Source organism: Rhineura floridana, chromosome 8 (assembly GCF_030035675.1).
Source record: "Rhineura floridana isolate rRhiFlo1 chromosome 8, rRhiFlo1.hap2, whole genome shotgun sequence".
NCBI lineage: Eukaryota > Metazoa > Chordata > Lepidosauria > Squamata > Rhineuridae > Rhineura > Rhineura floridana.
In genome coordinates this window covers 5,976,257-5,992,899 of record NC_084487.1, presented here as the reverse complement: position 1 = coordinate 5,992,899, position 16,643 = coordinate 5,976,257, and the positions used below count along the sequence as shown (strand labels likewise).

General features: G+C 45.6%; 1 protein-coding gene and 1 non-coding gene across 5 annotated transcripts in view; both read right to left on the bottom strand.

The window, feature by feature from the left end:
* SLC35B4 (solute carrier family 35 member B4) overlaps nt 1-16,643 on the bottom strand; it is a 41,688-nt gene that overhangs the window by 10,133 nt on the left and 14,912 nt on the right. For 2 of the 4 annotated variants that reach the window (XM_061638082.1, XM_061638079.1), the window contains exons 2-8: nt 16,138-16,251; nt 14,894-14,996; nt 11,661-11,710; nt 10,421-10,502; nt 9,522-9,585; nt 6,499-6,608; nt 3,900-3,975 (exon numbers count right to left, since the gene is read on the bottom strand). In XM_061638082.1, coding sequence (XP_061494066.1) covers nt 3,900-3,975; nt 6,499-6,608; nt 9,522-9,585; nt 10,421-10,502; nt 11,661-11,710; nt 14,894-14,996; nt 16,138-16,251 — 599 coding nt within the window. The remainder of the gene's footprint in view (nt 1-3,899; nt 3,976-6,498; nt 6,609-9,521; nt 9,586-10,420; nt 10,503-11,660; nt 11,711-14,893; nt 14,997-16,137; nt 16,252-16,643) is intronic. The other 2 variants (XM_061638080.1, XM_061638081.1) reach the window with 2 other exon arrangements.
* On the bottom strand, nt 332-450 carry LOC133363542 (5S ribosomal RNA). The gene has a single exon (XR_009757709.1). It is a non-coding gene; the product is annotated as a 5S ribosomal RNA (ribosomal RNA).

The following is a 16,643-nucleotide window of genomic DNA, read 5'->3' as shown; positions in this document are numbered from 1 at the left end:
GCTGAATAGAGGAGAACCACACAATTTGGAAACTATACTTCTGTTAATGCAGCCACACCTCCTGTCCATCATACACACTCACCCAACTGCAGACAACAGGATTTGGGCTCCAGCATTGGCTTGGTAAGTATGAACCTCATTCCAAAATGCTAAAATGCTTAGGATTGTTTCTTAATAAGCTAGGTGGCCTGAAGAAGTTAAAAGAAAGGCCATATCTTCAGTTTGGGTAGGAAAAAGCAAGCCTAGGATTCCTCATTTCCCAAATCCCAGACGTATATACACACACATAGGGTTTTCATGGTAAGAGGTATTCACCCATTGCTTTCCTCTGAGCCTACGGCACCCGGTATTCCCAGGCGGTCTCCCATCCAAGTACTAACCAGGCCTGACCCTGCTTAGCTTCCAAGATCAGACAAGATCGGGCATGTTCAGAGTAGTATTGCCGTAGGGTGAAAATACATGGCACATAACCATGCAGGCCTCTTCCTATCCTTAGTCACCCTTGGCTCAAATGTCAAGGATGGGGGAAGAGACACAACTGAAAATTAAGCCCCCGTTATTTAAAAGCCACACACCAGGAAATCATCAGGAGAAATCTGCTTGGATTGAAAAAGGGGCACATTATCCGGATGGATGGGAATGCAGGAAGCTGCCTTAGACAGAGCCACACCCCTGGTCCATCTAGCTCAGCGCTGTCCACCCTGCTGGTAGCGGCTCTCCAGGATTTCAGGCAGGGGACATGCTTGGAGATGCCATGCATTGAACCGTGGACCTTCTTCATGCTAAGCAGAAGCTCTACCAGTGAGCTACGGCCCTTCCCGCAACCCCAACCATGCTAACTGATGCTCTGCTCTTGGAAGGCCTTCAGGCCACTTACTCATATCTGCCACATGTGTGACACTAGTGCAGTGGCAAATTCAGAAGTGCAAGGCCTCTTCATGATAGTCACAGTCACACACACTCTTTTTAGCTACTGAGTCGAGAATGAGATCCTTGTTAATGCCTTCTCCCACAACAACAGGTGTCCCTAGGAGCCAATAAGCATGAAAGAGAGAGTGTTAGCTATTGAGAAGGGTCTTCTCAGTGGCTGACTCACCTCCTTTCACTCCGATTGGCTCCAACAAGCAGGAAAGGACAAGGAAGCATGTTAGAAGACTCTTCTCAGTGGCTAACACACTCTCCTTTCATGCTGATTAGCAAGTAGCATTTTGGAGACATAGGGACCCTGCTCCCAAAAAAGTAAGGGGTCCAAGTCCCCCTGAAACCCTGGACGACTACACCACTGGTGTGGAATAAGGCTGGCACTCCTCCTGAGGCCCACCTGAGGCCCTCCTCACTGGCAATGCCTCCCCCACATCCCTTCCAAGGTGGCAGCCTCTTCTCAGTTCTATTAACCCAACCTGGAGCTGTCATATGTAAAGCGAGGACTCTCCTATTGAGCTACAGCTGACTGGCTGCTGGAGCCTGGGCCAGATTTAGGGGCACGTGACCCAGGGAAGCGCCTGGGGTGTCGGGGTCAGGGGGGCTGCTGTCCTAGACAAGCCACTCAACAGCTGAAACAAACACTATAGACAGGTATATTATGTTAGAGGGATCGTGCAAGTAAAGTTATGAAATGGACAACCAAATCAATGCTGTGAATCGTGCATCCAAGTTATGAAATAGGCTGCAAATAAATGATTAAAGTCATGGGCCAAGAATAAAAATTAGACACTCAAATAAGCTTCTTTGCTGCTTGCCAACTGCAGTGCATTGTAGTCTAAGGTTTGGGTTAATCATGACAGAAGCATTACTCAGATCCCCTGTGGCCATCAGTTGGGAAGTCCCACTGTCGAGAACAGGAGATTTATCATGCAAGTGATCCATATGTGTGTGCGCGCATGTGCAAGCGATCTGACACTGCTGATTTTCAGTGCTGTGTGTGTGTGTGTGTGTGTTACATGAAACAGAAGAAGGTCAAGACTGCCTCCACTGCCCCCAGACAGGGATCAAAGTACGCAGGAGGTTAGTCAGTGGCAATTATATGCTACAGGGGATCTTGGAAGGGAAAATAAGCCCAAGCCAAGCTTCATGCATCAAAAAATAAAGATGCAACTGTTCCAAGCTATAGATTGCACAATTGAGATACCGGCACCATCACCACCCTGGAAATGCTTTAAGAGGTTCTCTTTATTTCATAGCAAGAAAAACACTTCTACAATAAGACTCTTGTAAGGAGATAGGTCTTACAACTTAAAAGGTGCTGGATTTATTCTTTAAAGGGAAATGTCACAAGAATGCAACAGAACACGTTTTTTTAAAGAGGCATTATGACAGCTGGTACAGTACAATGGGGAGGAGAGCCTGGCTGGGAGTCCAGAGTCTGTGAGTTCAAATCCCCACTCGTGTCTCCTGGGTGTCAAGGGCCAGCTAAAGATCACTCCACAGTGAGTGGCTTAGGGGTTACGTGCCCTGCCACCTGTGCAGCCGTGGGCAAGCTGCAGTGTCCCAAGGAGCCCAGTTGCCCCCCAGCTGGCAGTTGCGAACAAGGAAGGGGCTGGCTTGTGCAGCTGTGGCAAGCTGAGCAGGCCCTAGCCAGCTGGGGAGGACTAGCCTCAGAGGGAGGCAATGGTAAACCCCCTCTGGATACCGCTTACCATGAAATGCCTATTCATAGGGTCGCCATAAGTCGGGATCGACTTGAAGGCAATCCATTTCCATTTATGTCAAAGTGGTGTGGGTGGAGGAACGAGAATAGCCAACAATGGTCTGCAAACCCCACTAGGTGCCCCAAATCTATGTATTCCTTTTTCCTTATAGGCTCCTACAGTTTATCACCAAAGTGGGAAGCTCCGGGTTTCCATCCAGAAGGTCCCAGGTTGAATCCCCAGCATCTCCAGGTGGGGTTGCTGCCTGAAACCTTGCAGAGCTGCTGCCAGACGGTGTAGACAATACTGAGCTCAATGGACCAACAGGCTGTCTTCTGTAGAAGACAGTTTCCTATGTTCCTACATTGTTGACAGAGGAAGCCCATAAACGGAGGTGTTCTCCTTTAAACGCAGCGCATAGCGCTTGCAACCGTCATTTCAGGAAACCAGGGGGCTTTCAGAAAAGGTTCTGACAGGGTAACTGCTGCAAGGCTATCAACAGCTACAAGCCACAATGGCTATGCTCTGCCTCTCAGGGGCCTCAGGATACCAGTTGCTGGGAATCATCATCATCTTATTTGTTTGCCACCTTTCCACAAAAAACAACAAAACATCTCAAAACCAAGAGTCGCAAGAACAATTTCATAACAGCAGGAATAATAAAACAGCAATATAATATAGGAAGTATAAAAGCATACAAAAAACAACATCTCAGTCCCATAGATGTCACAATATTACAGCTCCTGAAAATAGCAAAAACAATAATGGAGAGATATGATAGCACTGTTCAAGTACTTGAAAGGCTGAGACACAGAGGAGGGCCGGGATCTCTTCTCGATCGTCCCAAAGTGCAGGACACGGAATAACAGGCTCAAGTTACAGGAAGCCAGATTTTGACTGAACATCAGGAAAAAGTCTCAGGGTGGTATGACAATGGAACCAATGACCTAGGGAGATGGTGGGCTCTCCAACACTGGAGGTCTTCAAGAGGCAGCTGGACAGCCACCTATCGGGAATGCTTTAATTTGGATTCCTGCATTGAGCAGGATGGGGGTTGGACTTGATGGCCTTATAGGCCCCTTCTACAATTCAACAGTTTCTCCTTGGACCTAGAAACCTGGAGCCACTGTAGCACTCAGGTTCTGCATGGGGGCTTCCCATCCGTCTGGCCATTGTGAGAACAGGATGCTGGATTAGGCTGTTACATACACATGGTAAAGCACAATGATTTTGTCAGCACATAGAGAAAAATGAGAGAAGAGTCCAACTTACCAGACTTGTTGAAGAGCAGAGCGTGCTTGTAGATGTCAGGAGCCAAAAGCAGGAAGCCTGGGATAGGGAGAGCATGCTGTCGAGAGGAAAGGAGGCAAGGACTTTGGGAGGAGGTATGCTTCACAGAAAACCTACAGAGAACTCAGTCACCAATGGAACAGCCAGTATTGCTAATAATTTATCTACTTCATTTGTATCCCACCTTTCCTCCAAGGAGCTCAAGGTGGTGTACATGGTTCTCCCACTCCCTCTTATATCCCCAAAACAACCCTGTGAGGTAGGTCAGGCTGAGAGCTTCATGCCTGAGTGAGGTCCTAGTCCAACACTGTTGCTACTACACCACTTTGACTCCCAACTAGGCATGTACCAAACAGCCTTTCAAAGGCTGCCATGACTCGATAAAAAGGAAATGTGCAGATGGAATCATTTGCACTTTCAAATGAATGACTTGTTGTTAAAAGTGGATCCTACACACCATGGCCAGCTTAACCCCTGGCCCTAGAGCACGCTTCACCCATCCACACTCCCAGAAAGCAAATTTTTCTGGTCCTCCAAGACCCGACCAATTGTGGCAGCCGTGGCAAAAAGAAAAAACTTGAAGTAGACCAAGTGTAGAAAAGCAAGGAGAAAGGTTTAAGCCTCCCTCCGCCAATACCCACCAGCCCACCACCTCGAAGGGGATGCATATCAGCCCCCTCCTCGGTCATCAGAGAGATCATGTGATGAGCAGGAAGGGGTGGTAACCCCCCTCCTCAGCTGATCTGCACAAAATCAGCTGAGGAGAGGTGTGTGTGCTTACCCACAACAGGGCAGAGAGCACACCCACTTTTGCTCACACGGAGGGTTTCCCATCGGGGAATGAATCCCTCGGGACAAACGGAATGATCTCCCTGATGAGATGCGCCTGGCACCAACACTGTTATCTTTTTGGCACCAGGTCAAGACTTTCCTCTTCTCCCAGGCATTTTGGCATGTGTTTTTAAATGGCTTTTTAAAAATGTGTTTTTAAATCTGTATATTTGTTTTTAATGTTTTAATTGTTGTAAACCGCCCAGAGAACTTCGGCTATGGGGCGGTATATAAATGTAATAAAGAAACAAACAACTAAAGGTTATCCACCCCGTTATAAAGACTTGATTGCCATGCTCCAGGGAGATACATGCAAGCGCTGGCCAGAGTGATTTGACACAGGTGCCTCCTCCACGGAACCGCAACAGAAAAGCACTTCCCCTTTTAAAGATTACAAAGGACCCACACGTTTGAAAACTGGGAATTCTCCATCCAAGCTCAAATTCCTCACACGGCAACAGAACCTCACTAGACAGAATTGCAGAAGTCACACTCTCTCAGCCGCATCTACTTTGCAGGGGTGTCATGTTGATAAAGCGCTACACCTTGGACAAAGAAAGGGCTGCAAACGGAAGCTAAATAAAATTTAAAAATCACAGCAGCACTAAAGCCTCCTTTGCAACTCCCTGTGTATTCACCCCGAGGCAAGGAAAGGCGCAACTGTGCTAAATCAAAAGGAATGGAACGCTAAGAAGCAATGGAGGGGAAAGCACCAGGCCCTCTCCTACAAAACATTTCAGATGATGAATTTGAAGTGTCTGATGCAACACACACGCATTTGGAAATCTGATGTCTGCCCCGAGAGAAGAGGCCATCATTATACACTTCAGCCCAGTCTGTACAACAGGCAGAATCATGTCCCTGGACTTTGCCGCTTCATGCTACAGACTACAAAATGAACTATTTCTACCCATTCCATAGAATTCAAGTTTTTACAGAATAAAATGCCATATAAAAGAAGAAGCAAGAAAAACACAATTAAAAATCAATATGAATATTTAATGCGGATATGCCGCAGACCTCCTGATTGAAGCTCACGGACCAGTGGACCAGTTTGGGAACCCGTATCCTATGGTTTATCACTTGTGGTTTTTCTGGGGGAGCCTGGGGTTTGGATACAACACTATGCCAAACCATGGCTTAGCTCACAGCAGGAAGGACTGGAAGAGAATCACAGCAGCCATGATCTTCTCACTGAGAGCCCGTGCATCTGCTTGTTCGCACCAAGCCATGGTTTGGCTTAGCACCACATCTAAAACTGGGCCCGTTAAAAGACAAAAACTTCACGTACACGAATGGTAAGCCACGCGGCAACATTCAGGTTATGCAACCCCCTTCCCCAGTTGGTACATTCGAGGAACAGCATGACCATTCTTCTGGATGCATAAAGTGGACCTATATGGGCCGCTGAGTACACACTCTAAATCACACTGATTTCGACAGCACATCTAACTTTTGCTGAATTGCATTCCCCGGGTGTAATACTTGGTTTAACTTCTATGAAGCCATTTAAGTAAGTAAGTAAGTAAAGTAAGTAAAGGAAGGAAGGAAGGAAGGAAGGAAGGAAGGAAGGAAGGAAGGAAGGAAGGAAGGAAGGAAGGAAGGAAGGAAGGAAGGAAGGAAGGAAGGAAGGAAGGAAAGAAAGAAAGAAAGAAAGAAAGAAAGAAAGAAAGAAAGAAAGAAAGAAAGAAAGAAAGAAAGAAAGAAAGATCAGTTGGGGTCACAATGAAAAAGGGGCATGGAGACTTACATTGTAAAAAAGGGCTTCCTTGGAGTGCTTGCCAAATTTCTTATAGAGGGTCTCCTGGAAGATTCCCATCCGGGCCGACATGAGGAGGGCAAAGGTCAATGCAAGAATACCTAGGAACACAAGGACAACATGAACAGGTTGTGCTTGCCACTTGTAGGAGTAATTTCCAGCAGCGGGAGAGGCTGTCAGGATCCGTGTAGGTCTGCGTCCCTCTCCCCATGGCTATCAAAAGCAGAAGACAGGAGTTAAGTTGTTAAAGCAGTCAAGATGATAATGATGATGATGATGATGATAGTCACTTGTTACCCAAAGGCCTCCAAGCGACTTACAACATTGGTAAAAACCAAAATAAATGTATCATACTGTAAAACAAAACAATGAAACAACCAACCTCATAGAATCAGAGAGTTGGAAGGGGCCTTGTAGGCCATCAAGTCCAACCCCCTGCTCACAGCAGGAAATCCACAGCTAGAGCATCTCCCGCAGATAGCTGTCCAGCCTCTGCTTGAAGACATCCAGCGAAGGGGATCCCACCACCTCCCTAGGCAGTCGGTTCCATTGCTGAACTGCCCTTACTGTCAAGAAGTTCCTTCTAATGTCCAATCTGAATCTACGCTCCGCCAACTTAAAACCATTAGACCTAGTCCTACCCTCTGGGGCAGCAGAGAACAAATCTGTACCCTCCTCTATGTGACAGCCCTTCAGGTACTTAAAGAGTGCAATCATGTCACCCCTCAGCCTTCTCTTCACCAGACTGAACATGCCAAGTTCCTTCAACCTTTTCTCATAAGACTTGTTCTCCATACCAGCTATCATCCTCGTCGCCCTCTTCTGAACCGCTCTAACTTGTCTATATCTTTCTTAAAATGAGGCGCCCAGAACTGAACGCAGTATTCCAGATGAGGCCTGACTAATGCAGAATATAGTGGGACTATTACTTCCCTCGACCTGGAAACTATAGCTCTGTTTATGCAGCCCAAAACCGCGTTTGCCTTTTTTGCCGCAGCATCACACTGCTAGGTCATGTTCAACTTGCGATCCACCACAATTCCAAGGTCCTTCTCACACGCACTACTGCTAAGCTGGGTATTTCCCATCCTATACACATGCATTTTGTTTTTGTGGCCTAAATGCAGAATCTTGCATTTGTCTTTATTGAATTTCATTTTATTAATTTCAGCCCAATTTTCTAGTCTATCCAGGTCCCTTTGGATTTTATTCCTGTCTTCCGTTGTGTTAGCTATCCCTCCCAGTTTCGTATCATCCGCAAACTTCATAAGGCTTCCCTCCACCCTGTCATCTAAGTCATTGATAAAAATGTTGAAGAGTATCAGCCCCAGGACAGAACCCTGTGGCACTCCACTGGAAACCTCCTTCCAGTCCGAAGCAGAGCCACCGACGACCACTCTTTGAGTACGGTTTTCCAACCAGTTGTGAATCCACCTGACAGTATTTCCATCTAGTCCGCATTTGACCAGTTTGCTAATCAAAAGGTTGTGGGGGACTTTATCAAACGCTTTGCTGAAATCTAGATAGATGACATCTACAGCATTTCCACCATCTACTAAGCTAGTGACCCGATCAAAAAAAGAGATGAGATTAGTTTGACAGGACTTTTTCTTGACAAACCCATGCTGGCTCCTACTAATCACAGCATTGTCATCTAGATAGTTGCCAATGGACTCTTTCATAATCTGTTCTAATATCTTTCCCGGTATTGAAGTCAGACTGACCGGCCTATAATTCCCCGGATCTCCTTTTTTACCCTTTTTAAAGAGCGGGATAACATTTGCCCATCTCCAATTCTCCGGCACCTCTCCCGTTCTCCAGGATTTCTCAAAGATGATGACAAGAGGTTCCGAGAGTACATCTGCAAGTTCCTTCTGGGATGCAGTTCATCAGGCCCTGGAGATTTGAACTCATTTAGGTTTAGGTATTTCCTGACTACCTCCTTATCAATCTTGAACTGCAATCCCGACCCCTTACTGAGATTGCTACCGATGCAATCTCATATAGCCACAGACAGCTTTGGCAGCACATTAATACAAACAGTATCATCTTAGTCTATCAAATGCCGGGGGGAAAGATAAGCCTTTACCTGGCACACAAAAAATGTCCGTGAAGGTACCAGGAGGACCTCACTGGGAAGAGTATTCCACAGATGCGGAGTCACAACCAAGAAGGCCCTCTCCCTCGTCGCTACCCTGTAAGCCTCTCTCAGAGGGGGAAACCTGGAGAAGGGCCTCAGAAGATCTAAGGCCCCGGGCAGGTTCATATGAGGAGAGGCTCTCCGGAAGATAATGGGCTCCTGAGCTTTAAGAGCTTTATAGGCCAAAACCAGCACTTTGAATAGGGCTTGGAAGCCTACAGGCAGCCATGTAACTGGAACAGGATTGGGATTACATGAGCTATTCCCTCAACCTGTCAACAATCAGACAGCCGCTAATTGAAGCTTCTGAACCGTTTTCAAAGGCAGCCCCATATACAAAGGGCATGGCAATAATCCAACCATGAGTTTACCAGAGCATAGATTACTGTAGCCAGTTTATCCCCATCCAGTATCTATCTATTTATTTATTTATTTTAATTATTTATTACATTTATACCCTGCCTTTCTTTTCATGATAGAAACCCAAGGCAGCTTACATATGTTTCCCAGGCAGTCTCCCATCCGGACATTCCTATATCAGCCATTTGCGGCATAAGTGGGGGGAAAATGAAACCCAATTTTTGTACATCTTCCCAGCATGGTCATATAGAGGCCATTCTTAGTCACCCCAGATGACCAGGCAAAGATTACAAGCTTGGATTAGTCACACAAAGCCATTTGTTTGTCACATTATTTTAAAACAATGTGAAACAGCCATCTAAAAGGAAGAGGGAGAGGTGGGGTTTATGACATTCCAAGTGCTGGCCAATCAGCACTGTGCACACCTGGCTTTTGCAGCAGAAAGGCCAGCCAGTTCTGCCACTTAACAGACATGATTGTTCATAAAGGAATTAGCACTGCAGCAGATACAGACCTAGCAGCCACCAGATGAAAGCAGAGACACTCTCTTCATCTTTACCTGTGCTCGACGTAGAACTCTGAAGAAGCAAAAGAGGGGGGAGGGGGGGGAGAGAATGTCAACCTCCGCAAGTCTGTATTTAAATAACAGAACATTCCTATAAAATCCTGCTTGGCCAAGGCCAGCCTTCCTATGAAAAGGGAGAGATCTTGAAACTCCGGTGTGGAGAACTTCAATATTCTTGGTGATGTAAAGGGATATCCTATTCAAAAGATCATAGCCAGGGGAGTCAAAATGTATGCCATATAAGCAGAGCTCCTCAATAACAGTCAGGCTCTAGAGTAGAGCCAACACTACCTTGCTGCATGGGATTCACAGCTATGGAACACGTCTTTGAGCACAGCTAGACCTAATGCACAAAACCTAAAGATAATCAAGGACTCTGTCCCACTATACAGAATTTCACACACTTTTCTTTACAAGTGGACAAACTTTTTTCCATATAGAAAAGGGAAAAAATCCATGTTACAAAGGTGGGAGGAAACACTTCAAATGGGGGCGGGCGGGCGAGTTAGCGATGTTTCAGACACTGGCTAATCAGTGCTATGCATAGCAATCTAACAAGACAGCAAGATTAAAATCAGACAAGGCAAATAAGGACCAGATAAAATTGCTTTGGAGACTGATTCAGCCAACAGGCCACCAGTTGCCCATCTGTGCTACCACAAGGAATCAGGTGGAGGCCAGATATGGCCTGTCATTTGGTCATCTCTGCTTCAGAGAGTGAATATCTAGTTTTTTAGACCAGGGAACTGAATGATGCTCTTTCTGAAGGTGGTCTTCATGCAATATGAAGGGGAGAGGTGGTGGTCACACAGCTACGGTGGGGGAGGGGGGAGCATGGCGGTCCTTACCACTTGCTTTGCTGACATGAAGGTGCAGGTGAAGATCCCCAGAGAGACCAGAGCTATGGAGGTGTATTTGGAGACAGTGTACCTGTGCAAGAGGAGGACAGGGAGGGTTTCAGAAGAACCAGGCTAGCCCAAGACCGTGCAGTAAGCCCGCTTAAAGTACCAGTACAGTGTTACTGGGGGTTGGGGGGTTGGCTGGGACTGTCAACATAAGAACCTGGGTTGCCACAATCCCTGCACACACTGGCTTCCATTGCAGGATCCAGCAGCTCCAGCAAAGTCTTGAGAATCTCAGCTTCCATGTGAGAAACCAGAAGAAGGAGGAGAAAGCTCATTCTCCCAGTCCTCATGGTTGTGGAGATCACATAACCAAAACACTATCTCAGACATTCTTATAACAATTTTAGAGCTTCCAAGACAATCCACCAAGACACTCTGTGTGTGTGTGTGTGTGTGTGTGTGTGTGCGCAAAATCCTTACAGCAGCCTTCCCCAACCAAGTGGTCTCCTCATGCTTTGGACTACAACTCCCAGCATGCCACTCACCTGCCTCCCCGCACCACCTGGATTCCAGACCAGGGGTTTCCAAACAAGCTTCACTCAGGCGGTTCGTGGCAAAAAAGGTAAAGGTAAAAGTGTCCCTGCACTTACAGCGCGAGTCATTTTCGACTCTTAGGGTGACGTCTTGCGACGTTCACTAGGCAGACCGTATATATGGGGTGGGACTGCCGGTTCCTTCCTTGGCCTTTCTTTACCCCCCAGCATATGCCAGGTACTCATTTTACTGACCACGGATGGATGGAAGGCTGAGTAGACCTTGACCCCTTTTACCGGAGATTCGACTTCCTCCTTCCGTTGGAATCGAACTCCGGCCGTGAGCAGAGCGTCGGCTGCGTTAACGCCGCTTAATGTGGCAAGTCCACATTAAATATTCACCTTGATTTTTTAAAAATATTTATTGGCACTGCTACCTTTATTTCTTACATTGTGCTTTACTGTACCACAGCTTGAATTCCATGGAATGCAAATTGTAATACAGTATTAGAAATAAAAGACGCAATGCAAATGCATTTAAAAACCATACTGCAGTTCGCATGGCATTATTGCAATTGCTGCAACAGACAGAAAAATCATGACGCAGTCTACCGAGACCACCAGCAATTTTCAAGTGGTCCATGTGGGAAAAGGTTTGGAAATCCCTGCTCTAGACTGTTCTCAATCACAAGAAAATAAAGCAGACTTACCTTTTCTTCAGAATAACGATGCCCAGAGCCATGTTTGCTATCAGGGATCCCTACGGAGGCAAGGCAGTCAGAGGGATTGCGGGGATTAAAAAAGGAAGGTGGTTTGACAATGGGAAACAGCTAGTACAATAATAGTTGATAATTATAGACAGGCAAGGAGCACACAGGTGAAAGATTTGTATAGTGCAAGGCCCCCTTGGGGTGTTGGAGGTGCAATGCATCCCTGAAAAGAGACATATTGCACCCCTATGAGGGATCCCTGCAAGTGGTGGCTGGGACACCTGAATTCGGGTGCAGGATTTTGGCCTTGGAGATCTGATGCTCCAATGAAAACAGCACTTTAAGTTTCCCCCTAGGAGCGAAAGGTCATTTTTAAAAATTATTGCTAAAAGTTATTGTTCAATAGAGAGAGAGAGTGCATCTTGGCTTGTACAAATTAAATAAATGAAAGAAAACTGAAAAGATAAATTCACAATAAACCAAATTCATTGTACAGATTATGTTGTCATAGTATTTGTCATTCCAAAATATGATAAATAGTGACCATTGTTCCATAAATTTGTTTGGTTGTTGCAATCTGTTAATTTGAATATTATCATGACTGTTCTAATCTCCCCGCCCCGCCCCCCAGCTCCCCAACTGAAACTGATGAATGGAAATGGATGTGGGAGGAAATTACACCTCAATTATTATGAGCAGATCTACAGAAGGCTTCTTTATAAAAAAAATCCAGTGTCAAGCCTGAATCAGATATATGGAATAACTCAAAATAATTGCTGGAGATGTCAAGTCTCAAGGACAGTCCTTCTGCACATATTTTGTGAGTGTCAAAAAAAATTCAGGCCTTCTGGAATTCTATCTGTAATATACTCAAATGAAGCAACATGATATATATTAAACGTTAGACCCAAAAATATTGCTATTAGGGTGTTTAGAATCAAATATCAGGATGGAGATCTGGAAGCAATCGCCCGCTTATTAATGTTGTGTAAATTTGCATATTTGTTCGCAGAGAACAGCAACGGTCTGAAATGTGTGTGTGCCAGTGGGTGCGTTTACCAGGCTTTTACCCTGCATTGAGATCACTGAGACTTAAGACTTAGTAAAATAAGAAAAGCTACTTTATTTAGAGAAATACATAGTAGATAGAAAGGCATACCTAGTTCTAACTAAGTAGCTAAGTTGGAGGTGCAACGCCCAGGTTTGGGAGTTGCCCTCATGGCTCAGGAGAGAGAGTAGAGACAAAGGTGTCTCCTCTCTTGGACAGTTGAAGAAGGGAAGAGAGGGAAGGGCGGAAGGAAGAGGGGCAGATAACCTTCCCTAAGACGTATCAGTCTAACAACGGAAGGAAGTCAGTCAGAGCATCACAGGTAAAGGTAATCAAGCCTATCCATCTGGAGGACCCTCGCTCTATCTGGAACATAAGCAAAATAACAAAACAGGAGTTGCTCTTGCTCCACTTCCAACAATTAACATGTGCTAAACTCTGCACTGCTCAAATAACCAGCTCCTAGCAAATTATGCAGCAAAGCAGAGAGGGAAATGGGATTCTGTTCCTTGATCAGACTACAGCAGGGCTGGGGAACCAGTGGCCCTCTAGATGTTGCTGGATGAGAGCAGTGTCCTTCAGCCTTGGGTCCCCACAGGTTCTTGGACCACAACTCCCATCTTCTCCAGCCAGCTTAGCCACTGGTCAAGGGATCCATTGTAGCCCACATCTGGGGGACCCAAAGTTGCAGAACACTGGACCAGAGCTCCCATCAGCACCAGGCAGGGACCAAGTTCTCTGAATACCCAGATCATTCTGCACAGGTTTTAAGGTCAGCTTTAGAGGCCCTCTTCTCGCCCAGCATTACAAGTCTACTCGATTGGGAGATAAGAAGTGCCTGGTTGCTGGATCAGGGCAGTGGCCCATCTAGTCCATTCTGTTCTTACAGTGGCCAACCAGAGGCCCCAATGGGAAGCCCCCAAGCAGGACCTGAGCACAACAGTAGGATTCCCAGCGACTGGTATTCAGGGCCATATTATCTCTGCCGGGGGGAAGCCAGAATGTCGGCATTCTTCGGTATCGCTCCCCCTCCTCCCGGGAGAAATATGTACGGTCCCCTCAGTCTCGGCCTTGAAAGAGGTCCTTGAAGACTTACTTTTTCATTTGCACTAAGCATGGCTGATGTACTGCTTTTGAGTTTTTAACTGTTGCAGCTCATTATTCAGGCAGAATTATCTGGTGAATTATTTGTAAGAGTTTTATGAAATTTTGTGAACTGCCTTGGGTGGGCGAGAAGTCTCAAAATACATTTTAAAAATTAAATAAATAAAAGAAGCCTCCACGTTCAGTGGTAGTATACCTCCAAACACCAAATGGCAGGGACAACCAAGTCCACCGCTTTCATGCTCTGCTTGTGCGCTGCCTAGGCCACTAGACTGGCCGCTGTTTGAAAAGAGAGCCAGATTTATGTTCTAAAGTAGGAAAGGGGAGCCATGTTGCTGGGCTCCTGGAGAAGGGCTGCAGCTCAGTGTTGGAGCGTCTGCCTTGCATGTAGAAGATCCCAGGTTTAATCAATGATTTTAACCTATACAGCCTTACATGGCTTAGGACCACAATACCTGATGGAACGCCTCTCCTGACATGAACTCACCTGTACACTACGCTCAACATCCAAGGCCCTCCTCCGGGTGCCTCCTCCGAGGGAAGCTGGGAGTCTGGCAACAAGGGAGAGGGCCTTCTCAGTGGTGGCCCCCAAATTATGGAATGATCTCTCTGACGAGGTGCATCTGGTGCCAACACTGTTATCTTTTTGGTGCCAGGTCAAGACTTTCCTCTTCTCCCAGGCATTTCAGCATGTGTTTTTAAATTGTTTTTAATTTTTTAAAATTATGTTTTTAAGTTGTTTTTTGTGTTTTAAAATTTGTATATTTGTTTTTAATGTTTTTAATTGCTGTAAACCGCCTAGAGAGCTTCAGCTATGGGGCGGTATTTAAATGTAATAAATAATAAATAAATAAATAAATCCCCAATGGCATCTCTGGGTAGAGCCGGGAGATAATCCTGCAGAGCTGCTGCCAGTCAGTGTAGACAATACTAGCCTAGATGGACCAAGAGTCAGTATAAGGCAGCTTTCTATGCCTCAGCCACCATGGCCAATGTTCAAGGACGTTAGGAGTTGTGGTCCAGCAACACCTGGGGGGCTACAGATCCCACATCCCAACTCCAAAGGAAATACAGGACTCACCGATCTAAATATCATATGCAGCGGCATTGCTATGTTCAAGTTGAGGGCATAGTTGTTCACCACACTGACCGTGAAGAACATGGCCACCATGATCAGATAGTACCTGGAAAGAGAATCGCAAAAGCTTTAATTTTTTATGGTTTAAATTTGTATACTTGTTTTTAGTGTTTTTAATTGTTGTAAACCGCCCAGAGAGCGTCAGTTATGAGGCGGTATTTAAATACAACAAATAAATAAATAAATAATAAATAAAATAATTTGGGGCTGCAAGTTCAGCTTTAACGGGAGAGGGGAACCGTGTTCATGGCAGGAATTTTAGACGGGGCACAGTGCAAACATCCCAGTTACCCTCCAAAGAGAAAAGCAGCATCAGCAATGGGATTGGACAGCCTGGAAAGAAATCTGTTCCTTGATAAGGTGACCCACGGCCCCTGTGCGACCTTGGAGGACTCTTTGGCTACTACCGGCATTGGTTGGCAGCCAGAATTAGTCAGTCACCAGCAACTATAAATGGAAGGGGACAGATCCAATTCAAAAGTGCAATGGTAAGGCTGCTCACTGGAGCAGGGTATCGCCAACATGTCACCCCGCTGCTGAAAGAATTGCACTGGCTGCCCATTTGCTACCGGGCCAAGTTCAAGGTTCTAGTTTTGGTGTACAAAGCCCTATATAGCTTGGGACCAGGATACCTGAAAGACCATCTTATCCCTTATATACCCAGTTGATCACTGCGCTCTGCAGGTGAGGGCCTCCTGCAGACACCATCTTATTAAGAGGTCCATTCTACACAATATAGGAAATGGACCTTTAGTGTGGCTGTACCTACCCCGTGGAACTCCCTCCCTTTGAATATTAGGCAGGCGCCATCTCTGTTATCTTTTCGGCGCCTTTTGAAGACTTTCCTCTTTCAACAAGCCTTTTAAGTTGAGACCTATCCCAGTCTGTGTCTGTGTTGGAATTGCTTGTTAATATGTTTTTTTAATAATGTTTTTAACCCTTTGTTTAAAGCTTTTTTTAAAAAATGTTTTTAACGTTGTTTTGTTTTAATGTATTTTAAGGTCTGTATTTATGATGTTTTAAAGTGTTTTTAGCGCTTCTGTTTGCCGCCCTGGGCTCCTGCTGGGAGGAAGAGCAGGATATAAATCAAATAATGAATAAATAAATAAAAGTGATTGGGGCCAATGGAAATGAGCATCGTCCTTGCCCAGCCAGTTTTGGTACTGTCCTGTTAAGACCCACCATACCTGATTGGGATGGCTGCCCTCTTCCTTCCAAAGTTTGCTTCGAAAATGAAACCCTCGACAGCTATGAAGAAGAATTGTGCAAATGTTACCAAGTTCCCACATCCTGGCAATTCTCTGTGGCGTGTTTTTTTGGGGGGGGGGAGGGGGAGGAGATAAGAGAGAAAAAGAAGGACAAGTTATACATGAAGACTTTGCAATATCTTGAGGATATTGAACCCAGTTCCAAAATCCATGTTGTAACTAAACAACACATAAAATAAAACAAACGGAAAGCTTGCACAATTTGACGAAAAGTTAGCCCGTTGAGATTTCAGCCCCTGCCTTACCAGCACCAATCGGGTCATTTTAAGTTTCCAAAACATGTTTGTGGGATTGTGGTGAAGACGGAGAATGGGGAGGCAAAGCAGAGTGCTGAATCTTGGTTTTGTGCCTATTTTAAGGTTTTTTATTTCTGTTCCAGACATGCACTTTTTATTACTGTAATGACTGAGGGTTAAAACAGTAAA